This window comes from Salmo salar, chromosome 03 (genome assembly GCF_965601325.2).
Source record: "Salmo salar chromosome 03, fSalSal1, whole genome shotgun sequence".
NCBI classification, from domain to species: domain Eukaryota; kingdom Metazoa; phylum Chordata; class Actinopteri; order Salmoniformes; family Salmonidae; genus Salmo; species Salmo salar.
Genome location: NC_138293.1, coordinates 51,985,727 through 51,998,441, shown reverse-complemented (window position 1 = coordinate 51,998,441; position 12,715 = coordinate 51,985,727). Strand labels below are relative to the sequence as shown.

Here is a 12,715-nt window from a genome sequence, read left to right as displayed (position 1 = left end):
ACTGCTCGGTATAGCCTGCAAGACGTGACGGTCGTTTATCATTGTTTATTATTTTGTTTAAGTGTTCTGATTTAAAATAAATTCAAGATGAACACTTGCCACGCTGCACCTTGGTCAACTCCTTTAGACGATCGTTACAGAGACCTGATTAATTTGCGAGCTATCTAAGCTCATAAGTGCAAGTGTATTTTCAACCAACTTTTTGAACCTATTAAAAATCATAAAATGTGTTTTCTTTGCATTTAAAAGTTCAAGCTGTAAAAAAGGTCCTTGTAATATCTTAAAATCTGTCTCGATGCTTGGTCAGCCGTTGACGCAATAGAGTACATGACGGTGTCATCAGCATGTAGATGAATTTGACACTTTCTTATCTCATCACTGATATTGTTTATGTAGAGCGTGAACAGTAATGGACCAAGTATGGAACCTTGTGGGACCGCTTTAACCAACTCCAATGGCTCTGACTGGATGCTGTCGACTCTAACAGCCTATAAAGTAAACTGGACCAAATCTGATGTAGTGCCCCTATCAAAACATTGTCTGAGAAATGACTTCCTCAACTGGAGGTTTCAATTGGTCCCTAAAAACTTGAGGTACCTGGGGATTGCTTTAAATCCTGGTCTAGAGAATATGATTTCTGAAAACCTTGACCCACTATTGAACAAAATTCAACTCCAGTTTGAGCTGGTATTAGCTACAAATCTTATTATGGGGTAGGATACAGGTTATAAAGATGGTCTTAGCTCCTAAACCGAATTACATCATTTGCATGTTACCACTGTCCATACCTGTCTATACTTTTAAATCCATAGACAAAATGATTACTGAGTTTATTTGGGCGGAAAACGGGCCAGGATGAACATAGTGAGATTACATGAAAAGACTGAGAAGGGAGGATTAAAGCTCCCTATCATGCAATTATATCAAAGAAGCCTTTGTAGTTTCCCGGATAGGCTCTCTTTTTATTGAGAACTCGACTAGGCCAATTTGGGTGGATATGGAAGAGGAACTTAATGCCCCATTCGGAGCATCAGATTATTTTAGTCAACAAAAAGTGGGACTGCAGAATCCAATAATGTCCCATACTAAAAATATATGGAGTCAGATTCATAAGAGAGAGATTTTCATCTTTCTAGACAAGCTCTGCTTCATCATGGAACAACCCTAAATAAAAAATAGGGGGACACATGGTTTTCTGGAAAGATAGGTATAGAAACGGGATAAAGAACATTAGTTGTCTATATCAAGAAAACATATTTACCTCTTTTGAAGAACTAAAGTCCAAGTATAATTTACGGAAACAAGATTTTTGGAGATATCTCCAGTTTAGAGATTTTATGTTTACAGTAGGACAGAATAGCAGCAAGTTCCCTGTACATTCTGATATAAATGTTAAGATAGTAATCCTTTGCAAATTACCACATACTGCAGGGATTATATATAGCCACTTTATAGGTGGAACTAATGGAACTTGTAAGGGTCTAAAGGCCATAGGGAAAAATACTTGGAGGTAACATTTGGAGAGGAGGAATGGAATATAAACTCAGCAAAAAAAGAAACGTCCTCTCACTGTCAACTGCATTTATTTTCAGCAAACTTGACATGTGTAAATATTTGTATGAACATAAGATTCAACAACTGAGACATAAACTGAACAAGTTCCACAGACATGTGACTAACAGGCATGGAATAATGTGTCCCTGAACAAAGGGGGGGGTCAAAATAAAAAGTAACAGTCAGTATCTGGTGTGGCCACCAGCTGCATTAAGTACTGCAGTGCATCTCCTCCTCATGGACTGCACCAGATTTGCCAGTTTTTGCTGTGAGATGTTACCCCACTCTTCCACCAAGGCACCTGCAAGTTCCCGGACATTTCTGGCGGGAATGGCCCTAGCCCTCACAGTGACAACAAGCTCAGTCCGATGATGCTGTGACACACCGCCCCAGACTATGACGGACTCTCCACCTCCAAATCGATCCCGGCTCCAGAGTACAGGCCTCGGTGTAACGCTCATTCCTTCGACAATAAACGCAAATCTGACCATCACCCCTGGTGAGACAAAACCGCGACTCGTCAGTGAAGAGCACTTTTTGCCAGTCCTGTCTGGTCCAGCGACAATGGGTTTGTGCCCATAGGCGATGTTGCTGCCAGTGATGTCTGGTGAGGACCTGCCTTGCAGCAGGCCTACAAGCCCTTATTCCAGCCTCTCCCAGCCTATTGCGGACATAGACTGACCAGTTGAATCCAGGTGAAAGCTATGATCCCTTATTGATGTCACTTGTTCAATCCACTTCAATCAGTGTAGATGAAAGGGAGGTGGTCCACCACCTAAACAACACCCAGCCAACTTGACACAACTGTGGGACCCAGTGTCAGTGGCATATTAGCTAGCCACTAGATGGCCTAGTTGCTGTTTAAGCTGTCTATGTCCCATAAAAACACAGATGTTATATCCAAAATGGGACCCTATTCCCTTTATAGTTCACTACTTTTCACCAGAGCTCTGGTCAAAAGTAGCTCACTATGTAGGGAATAGGTTGGCATTTGGGACAAAGTCACAGACAATCATGTTACTTTACTTGACCTGTTTATATCCTAATCAAACCCACCACCCACACACACACGCTTGTTTCCTTTGTTTATCTATTATGTGTTTACACACACAGAGAACCAGTCCAAACTGCCTACCTGAGCCATGTTCACGCTTGTGTTTAACTTCAGAGTTACTTTTTTCTTTCTGAAGGCTAATCTGGGAAAAGCAAGGGTGCAGGCACAGGGGCAGGGCAGACACTTTCATTACAGGAATCATGAGGATAATGCACTTCACTGTTTGACCAAATCATGGTTTTAGCCACACAACAAATAGGACGTTTTTTCAGTGAGGTGATCATGTCGAATGTGCTCTTTCTATGTTTATAGGCAAATGTTCCGTTTTTTACAATCCGTGATCTTGGCCACTGATCAGCAAAAAGCTCATTGTAGATTAGTATACCAGAGAAATTGCGCAAAAATCTTTAAAAGGCACACTTTTGTCAATTTCGGGGCTGGTCAATTTCGACCAGCCCACCCAACTAAAAAATGTTCCAGCCCATCTGGCATTTGCCAGAATTGCCAGATGGCCAATTGTCACATCCTGACCAGTAATAGGGGTTATTTGTTATTATAGTTTGGTCAGGACGTGGCAGGGGGTGTTTGTTTCATGTGGTTTGGGCTATGTATTTAGGTAGAGGGGTGTTTGGTTTATGTGGTTCGGGGATTGTTAGTCTATGTTCTATGTTAGTTTTTCTATGTTCTATCTAGTCTATTGTAGTTCTATGTTTAGTTTATTGGGGTTGGACCTTCAATTGGAGGCAGTTGGTTATCGTTGCCTCTGATTGAAGGTCCTATAATTAGGAGTTTGTTTGTCATGGGATTTTGTGGGAGATTGTGCTTGTTCAGCTGTGTGCCTGACAAGACTGTCCAGTTCGTTTGTGTTTTGTATACGTTTATTGTGTTTCCCTTCTTCACCAAATAAATTAGAAGATGAGTATATATTTTCTCGCTGCGTCTTGGTCTCTATCCTGTGACACCAATCCAATGTTTAAGGAGAAAAAATATTTAATCATGATCTCTAACAATCCCAAAGTTAATCAACGTTAATAAAAGTAGGCCAATATAAGTTAGGCTACCAAAGGCACAATCTGCATTTTCAAAAGCCTGACCCTGACACTTTGGTAAACTGAGTGGTTCGCTGGGGACAGAGCTATGGATGTGTAACAGAGGTGTTTTGTTGAAACTACCTAACCCAATTCCCTCCCTCTCTGTAGCTGACAGGTCGTCGCGTAGTATAATATATCCAGTAGCCTATTTATGTAATAAAAACCACACTACGGATATAGCCTTATCAGCATTAGGCTTTGCAGCCGAGAACCGTACCATGCATATTGTATGTTTGCGTCAGTCTGAGAGAGGGGCGGAGAGGCGTTTGCTGGCGCGATTCTCACCATTAGTCTTTTCGCACATAGTTTGAAATGTTTGAGACATGTTTGACTATTATGGAAACATATCAGGAATGGTGTGCCTAGTCTACACAATGCATGGCCTCATTGGCGGTTCACATTCATTATTTGCTCTCTCTCTCTCTATCTCTATCCTCTCCAAGCCTCCGTCTAACAGCTGTGTTTTTCCACATGTCAGGAACAAGGTTGTTTAGGTCTTAAGAGTGGCGATATCCCAAATGGCACCATATTCCCTTTATAGGGCTCTGAACAAAATAAGTGCACTATATAGGGAATATGGTGCCATTTGGGTTAGAACCTCAGAAAGTTATTGAGCCCATATCATGTCATATTTTCACGCCAAAACGCACGTAAAAATGATTGTATTGGATGCTCTTAAACAGTTAACAGTTGTTGCTGTCATACAATTCGGGCCTATGTGGAAATATGACTCTCTTGGCAAATTAAAGACAAAATTAAGCTCTTAACAAAACCATTTTTTATTGATACTTTTTAATAGCCTTCAGAGAAACACTCATATAAACATCTATACATAATCATAGTTTCATACTAACAATGGCTGTGGTAATAAATAAAATAAATAAAAACTGTTAACAGTAGCCTATAACGTGATACACTCTCCATCCTGTGCCAGACATAAAAAACAAAGAAACGCACAAACTTTGTCAAGACAACTTTGTGAAGACGTTCATGTACATGTTCCATTTTCCAATTCCAATTGAAATTGCCCCTATTACACTTGATGTAAGCTATTGTAGCTAAATGTTTACATCTGAAACAATGTTAATTTATTAGCTTTTTAATTAATAAAATCCGATTTTGTATGATGAGGGTTTAATTCAAGTTGAATGGAAATAGTTTTACCCCGAGTTAGATGGCCTATTCTACACAGGAACACTTGCATTCGGATATGATGGGGTATTGGACCTGTATCCACATGCAGTATTTCTTTTTGAGAAAGCCCTGGCAGTACCAGCGGAGGAATGTCTTGGTGACTGACTTGTCGGGCATGCAAAACATCCCCGCCGGGAACGAACAAGAGCGCTCATTCAGACACTGTCCCTCCTTGACGTAACGCGGCCAGAACCTCACGCCCAAGTCCTTCCATACATAGCCCACGGGGCAGTGTGTGTATGCCCACAACCACTGTGAAAACTTCCGACGGGCTTTCTTGCCCGCTGTCACCCGGTCCAGCTGTTTCAGCTGGTTGGGAATAGGTCCCATTAGTCTGGACTGTGCTTCAAGGGCAGTCCGGTTCTCTACAACAGGGGGGCTGTTGATTGACATGAAGACAGGGTCAAAGTTTCTCCCGAGTTTCCTCTTCAGTGTCCGTTCGGCCAGGTCCTGTTTCCTCGGGTCGTATTTTGGGTCAGGGTCCTCTTTAAGACCGGGCACTGGGAGATGCTCGCTGGGCGAAGGGCGCAGACGCAAAAAATGCTGAGAGACACCGAGGTGGATGGTCGCTATGACATAGAGCAGAGCCGCCGGAGAAAGCCCCATGTTCTATAGCTCGAGCTGTTATTTACGCAAATTATTTTCACTTACAGCAAAAGAGCAAGTGCTGCATTAGTATCCCACTTTGACATTTGGATTGGAGAGGTGGTGTGTGCTTAAATAAGATATCCGTCCCAGTTGTAGCGCAGAAATCGGCAATGTATAAAGTTACTAAGTGAGGAAGAGAACGGTAACCATCACTAAACTTAATACATCAATACAGACCATTCCCTTTGACCATAGAGCGCATGAGCGTCCTAGTTCATTAAATGGATATAACGGATTTCCATCAATGTTCCACCACACGCAAACTCAGTAGAGTTTTCTTTTTTTCTCTTCTCATCTGTGCCTCCTCTCAGTGCTTTGAGGATAAATAAGCCAAAACCTCCTAAACAAACATGCCTTTAGAAAACTCAACTCAAAATCCTTATCACCGGAGGAGATGCCACCCGAGATTAAGATGCATTACACCTCTGTTTCTGAAAGTAATCCATTCATGGAGAGTCTGTCGTGAATGCTGTAGCCTATTGGATAGTTGCTTCTATTTTATAATTATATTTTGCTGAAGCTCCTAGACACCTTCACCCATTTCCAATGCGGGAGAGTAACTGCTTCTGTAGAAAGTGGACCCCACTCTCAAGTTAAATATCCCATTCCGAAGTGTCAAGCAGTCAACGCCGTCACTTTCACTATGATTGACAGCGCGCATGGCTACATGGTCCTAAACACAGGCGGGTTACAAACGGCACGCTCTGGAGTTGCTTAATAGTTGTCCTGAGGTTGACATGGCGCTTAATAGTCACCACCTTGTTTTGGTGGTATTGATGGAGTTTAATATTTGTATATTCATGACAATTGGGATATATGGTGAAAGTTAATGCGGAAATTATAGGGTTTTGGGATACACACCGAAAATAAGGTCAAGCTTAGGAGATCTTATACGTTTTGTTCTGTCACGCCCTGACCTTAGATTGCCGTTTATTTTCTCTATTTTGGTTAGGTCAGGGTGTGATTTGGGTGGGCATTCTAGATTTTGTATTTCTATGTTCATTTCTATGTTTCCTATTTCTTTGTGTTGAGCCGAGTATGGTTCCTAATCAGAGGCAGCTGTTTATCGTTGTCTCTGATTAGGAATCAGACTTAGGCAGCCCTTTTTTCCACCTTTTGTTGTGGGATCTTGTTTTTGTATTGCTCAGTGAAGCCTGCAGAACGTGACGTTCGTGTTTCTTTGTTTATTGTTTTGTATAGTGTTCTGAGTATAATAATAAATATTTATCATGAGCACTCAACACGCTGCACCTTGGTCTACTCCTTAGGACGAGCGTCACATGTTCTGAGATAATATCAGTCAGTTAACACTTCCTTTTGGAATTATGAAGCCTTTATGTGCATTTTTACATGAAATAAATGCTTTAAAATTCACAAAAAGTAAGGTTAGCTGTTGAAGATTATCTCAGAACAAAACATTATAAGATCTCCTAAGCCTGTGTTTACCACAGACCTAATTTTCAACGTTTACCCCCTCCCCCCCCAAAAAAACACCATACATTTCCACAGAGGCTTTGTCCAATGAACCATGGCGGAATTAATGCTTACAAATGCTTACATTACTATTTCTCTCTATAGTATGACAAAATATGGAAAAATTACACATTGTGGCTTTAAACATCACACTATGAACGGTTACAGGCATGTGAAAACCTGCCCATATAAAAGTGCCTGTGTGTTTGTTGTGCTGCATATTATTACATTTACATACGCTCTTATCCAGAGCGACTTACAGTAGTGAATGCATACATTTCATACATTTTTTCCCATACTGGTCCCCCGTGGGAATCGAACCCACAACCCTGGCATTGCAAACACCATGCTCTACCAACTGAGCCACACGGGACCAGATGATATGGTGCAAAATAGAATCACTAGAGGTGACTGTTCTTTCGCAATGGTTGACACACCTCCTTCTCCATACCTCACGGTGGGAAATACACATGCGGAAATCATCCGTTCACCTACTCTGCGTCTCATAAAGACACGGCGGTTTGAACCAAAAGTCTCAAATTTGGACTCATCAGACCAAAGGACAGATTTCCACCGGTCTAATGTCCATTGCTTGTGTTTCTTGGCCCAAGCAAGTCTCTTCTTCTTATTGGTGTCCTTCAGTAGTTTCTTTGCAGCAATTCGACCATGAAGGCCTGATTCACACAGTCTCATCTGAACAGTTGAGGTTGAGATGTGTCTGTTACTTGAACTCTGTGAAGCATTTATTTGGGCTGCAATTTCTGATTTCTGAGGATGGTAACTCTAATAAACGTATCCTCTACAGCAAAGGTAACTCTGGGTCTTCCTTTCCTGTGGCGATCTTCATGAGAGTCAGTTTCATCACAGCACTTGATGATTTTTGCGACTGTACTTGAAGAAACTTTTGAAGTTCTTGAAATGTTCTGTATTGACTGACCGTCATGTCTTAAAGTTATGATGGACTGTCATTTCTCTTTGCTTATTTGAGCTGTTCTTACCATAATATGGACCTGGTATTTTACCAAATAGTATCTTCTGTATACCACCCCTACCTTTTCACAACACAACTGATTGGCTCAAACGTATTATGAAGGAATGAAATTCCACAAATTAACTTTTAACAAGGCACACCTGTTAATTTAAATGCATTCCAGGTGACTACCTCATGAAGCTAGTTGAGAGAATGTCAAGAGTGTGCAAAGCTGTCATCAAGGCAAAGGATGGCTACTTTGAAGAATCACAAATATAAAATATATTTTGATTTGTTTACCACTTTTTTGGTTACTACATGACTCCATATGTGTTATTTCATAGTTATGTCTTCACTGTTATTCTAAAATGTAGAAAAAAGTTTTTTTTAAATGTCAATAAATGGAATGAGTAGGTTTTGGATTGTGTGTGCATTGTATATCGTTTAGTATTGCTCAGAATTACTGCACTGTTGTAGCTGGAAACACAAGCATTTCACTTCACCTGTGATAACATCTGCAAATCTCTGTTCGCAAATAATAAACTTTTTGATTAATGATTTTATTTCTATGGAATCAGATCTCTCTGTACTTCTGATCAGGCCAGATGAATCTTTCAGGGCTATTTGTGGAGTTTTCTGGAATGTTTCCCAGAGGTGTATTGGAGGGTGCCAGGAACTGGAATTAGCATTATGCCTCATCCTGCCTCTTCCTGGACTAGACTACTCATTTCTAAATTAGAAGGTGTCAAAATTTGGACACAACCCACCCAATAAATGTACTGATCCCATATCTTTTTGTGTGGTATAAATTGTGACCTGTTATCTGACCAGATAACAACCAACATATGACATCTTTCCCTGACATCCACTGGGGTACTTGATGAGGAAGATGTTGATGAAGATTTCATTTAGATGATTGCCAATGTACCGCTCTTTTGTTCTTCATATGGCAAACTATGAATTATTTCATCAAGATAAGGACCTGCTGTACTCTTTCTTCTCTTCAAGCTCAGAAATACAGGAACAGGTACGCATTGAGATAGCAGCGAGTCCAGTCTATTTGGCATGACAAAGCCAAAACAGACTGACACCCAGGTTAGACAGCTAGTAGAGCTGTCTAACCTGGCTACTTGAAGCGTCATTTCCTGGCTACTTGAAGCGTCATTTCATAGGTTAAACTTAACAGGAGAAGCTACAATGACGGAACACAAACAATACGCTAAAGCAATGGCTGCTATGTAGCATGTTAACTTGTAGCAAGAGATTAACTTTGTAGTAAAGTTAAAAAGCTGGACATAAAATTGTAGCAGGAGAGAAGCAGAGAGGGCGGAAGGGGGTGGATGAAGGAAAAGTCAGTAGGTAACAGTGAGGTAAAGTGAAAAGGAGAGTAAAAAGATAAAGGAGATGCTGCTGCTGCTGAGGTGGTTAAATGAGAGAGAGCGACGAGAGGGTGAGGGGAAACAGATATTGTGTCTTGCTCTAAATGTGGCGGTTAGAGGGAAAGTGAAATCTGATACTTGGCACCAGACAGACACAGACACACACACACACACACACACACACACACACACACACACACACCCTGAGGGGAACACACACATAGTCTCTGAGCTCATGTTGTTTACTTATGATGCTGGAGACCCAATTAGTCCCATTCTAGAGAAAAGGTCACGCCTGTCTCTAGCTGAGTCTGAAATAACATCCTATTGCACTACTTTTAGGGCTCTGGTCAAAATTAGTGCACTATATAGGGAATAGGGTGCCATTTCAGATGCACGTCTGTCTCCAACAGTGTGATACTTTACTACTCGCAGAATGATAGAGGCTTTCTTTCATTTCTCAAAAGTTTTGTACCTTGAGTACCCCTGCATTAGGGCCCCCTGCGTACCTAGGAGGACCACACAAGCCACCAAGAAGGAGGCCCACTTTACTACCTAGGTAGCTCTTTTTTTCCCCCCATCAACAAGGAGGCACACTCTAGTCACCAAAGTAGCTCTCTTCACCTCACTGAGGAGGACCACTCTAGCCACCAAGGTTGTCTTTATCATGACTATAATTGCATTGGGTCATTCCACGTACCTACACTATACAGTGTATATACAAAAGTATGTGGACAGCCTTCAAATTAGTGGATTCTGCTATTTCAGCCACACCCGTTCTTGACAGGTATATAAAATTGAACACACAGCTATGCACTCTCCATAGACACACATTGGCAGTAGAATGGCCTTTCAACGTGGCACCGTCATAGGATGCCACCTTTCCAACAAGTCAGTTCGTAAAATGTCTGCCCTGCTAGACCTTCCCCAGTCACTATTGTGAAGTGGAAGTTCTAGGAGCAACAATGGGTCAGCAGCGAAGTGGTAGGCCACTCAAGCTCACAGAACATGACCGCCGAGTGCTGAAGCGTGTAGCTCAGTTGCAACACTCACTACCGAGTACCAAACTGCCTCTGGAAGCAATGTCAGCACAATAACTGTTCGTCGGGAGCTTCATGAAATGGGTTTCCATGGCCGAGCAGCCGCACACAAGCCTGAGATCACCATGCGCAATGCCAAGCATCGGATGGAGTGGTGTAAAGCACGCCGCCATTGGATGCTGGAGCAGTGTAAACGTATTCTCTGGAGTTATGAATCATGCTTCACCATCTGGCAGTTCGATGGACAAATCTGGCTTTGGCGGATGCCAGGAGAAAGCTACTTGCCCCAATGTATAGTGCCAACTGTAAAGTTTGCTGGAGGAGGAACAATGGTCTGGGGCTTTTTCATTGTTCTGACTAGGCCCCTTAGTTCCAATGAGGGAAATCTTAATGCATACAATTACATTTTAGATGATTCTGTACTTCCAACTTTGTGGCAACAATTTGGGGATTGCACTTTCCTGTTTCAGCATGACAATGCCCCCGTGCACAAAGCGAGGTTCATACAGAAATGGTTTGTCGAGATAGGTGTGGAAGAACTTGACTGGCTTGCACAGAGCCCAGACCTCAACACCATTGAACACCTTTGGGATGAATTGGAACACCGACTGTGAGCCAGGCCTAATCACCCATCATCAGTGCCTGCTCTTGTGGCTGAATGGAAGAAAGTCACCTCAGCCATGTTCTAACAGCTAGTGGAAAGCATTCCCAGAAGAGTGCCTGTTATAGCAGCAAAGGGGAGACTAAATCCATATTAATGCCCATGATTTTGGAATGAGATGTTCGACGAGCAGGTGTCCACATACTTTTGGTCATGTAGTGTATACAGTGCCTTGTAAAAGTATTCATCCCACTTGGCGGTTTTCCTATTTTGTTGCATTACAACCTGTAATTTAAATGGATTTGTATTTCATGTAATGGACATACACAAAATCATCCAAATTGATGAAGTGAAATGAAAAAAAATAACTTGTTTCAAAAAATTCAAAATAAAATACAAATGGAAAAGTGGTGGGTGCATATGTATTCACCCCCTTTGCTATGATGCCCCTAAATAAGATCTGGTGCAACCAATTACCTTCAGAATTCACATAATTAGTTAAATAAAGTACAATCTAAGTGTGTGCAATCTAAGTGTCACATGATCTCAGTATATATACACCTGTTCTGAAAGAACCCAGATTCTGCAACACCACTAAACAAGGGGCACCACCAAGCAAGCGGCACCACCAAGACCAAGGAGCTCTCCAAACAGGCCAGGGACAAAGTTGTGGAGAAGTACAGATCAGGGTTGGGTTATAAAAAACTATCTGAAACTTTGAACATCCCATGGAGCATCATTAAAACCATTAGTAAAAAATGGAAAGAATATGGCACCACAACAAACCTGCCAAGAGAGGGCCGCCCACCAAAACTCATGGATCAGGCAAGGAGGGCATTAGTCAGAGAGGCAACAAAGAGACCAAAGATAACCCTGAAGGAGCTGAAAAGCTCCAAGGCGGAGATTGGAGTATCTGTCCATAGGACCACTTTAAACTGTACACTCCACAGATCTGGGCTTTACGGAAGAGTGGCCAGAAAAAAGCCATTGCACCAAGAAAAAAATAAGCAAACACATTGGGTGTTCGTCAAACGGCATGTGGGAGACTCCCCAAACATATGGAAGAAGGTACTCTGGTCAGATGAGACTAAAATTGAGCTTTTCGCCATCAAGGAAAACGCTGTCTGGCACAAACCCAACACCTCTCATCACCCCGAGAACATCATCCCCACAGTGAAGCATGGTGGTGGCAGCATCATGCTGTGGGGGTGTTTTTCATCGGCAGGGACTGGGAAACTGGTCAGTATCGAAGGAATGATGGATGGCGCTAAATACAGGGAAATTCTTGAGGGAAACCTGTTTTAGTCTTCCAGAGATTTGAGAACTGGGACAGAGGTTCACCTTCCAGCAGGACAATGACCCTAAGCATACTGCTAAAGCAACACTCGAGTGGTTTAAGGGGAAACATTTAAATGTCTTGGAATGGCCCAGTCAAAGCCCGGACATCAATCCAATTGAGAATCTGTGGGATGACTTAAAGATTGCTGTACAGTCGTGGCCAAAAGTTTTGAGAATGACACAAATATTAATTTTCACAAAGTTTGCTGCTTCAGTGTCTTTAGATATTTTTGTCAGATGTTACTATGGAATACTGACGTATAATTACAAGCATTTTATAAGTGTCAACGGCTTTTATTGACAATTACATGAAGTTGATGCAAAGAGTCTATTTGCAGTGTTGACCCTTCTCTTTCAAGACCTCTGTAATCCG

At 41.9% G+C, this 12,715-nt stretch overlaps 1 protein-coding gene across 1 annotated transcript; it reads right to left on the bottom strand.

Moving 5' to 3' along the window:
• Positions 1-4,536: 4,536 nt before the first annotated feature.
• LOC106600678 (noggin-2) lies at positions 4,537-6,372 on the bottom strand. The gene has a single exon (XM_014192206.3). The coding sequence runs from the start codon at positions 5,497-5,499 to the stop codon at positions 4,879-4,881; it is 621 nt and encodes a 206-aa protein (XP_014047681.1). The 5' UTR covers positions 5,500-6,372; the 3' UTR covers positions 4,537-4,878.
• Between the last annotated feature and the right edge of the window lie 6,343 nt (positions 6,373-12,715).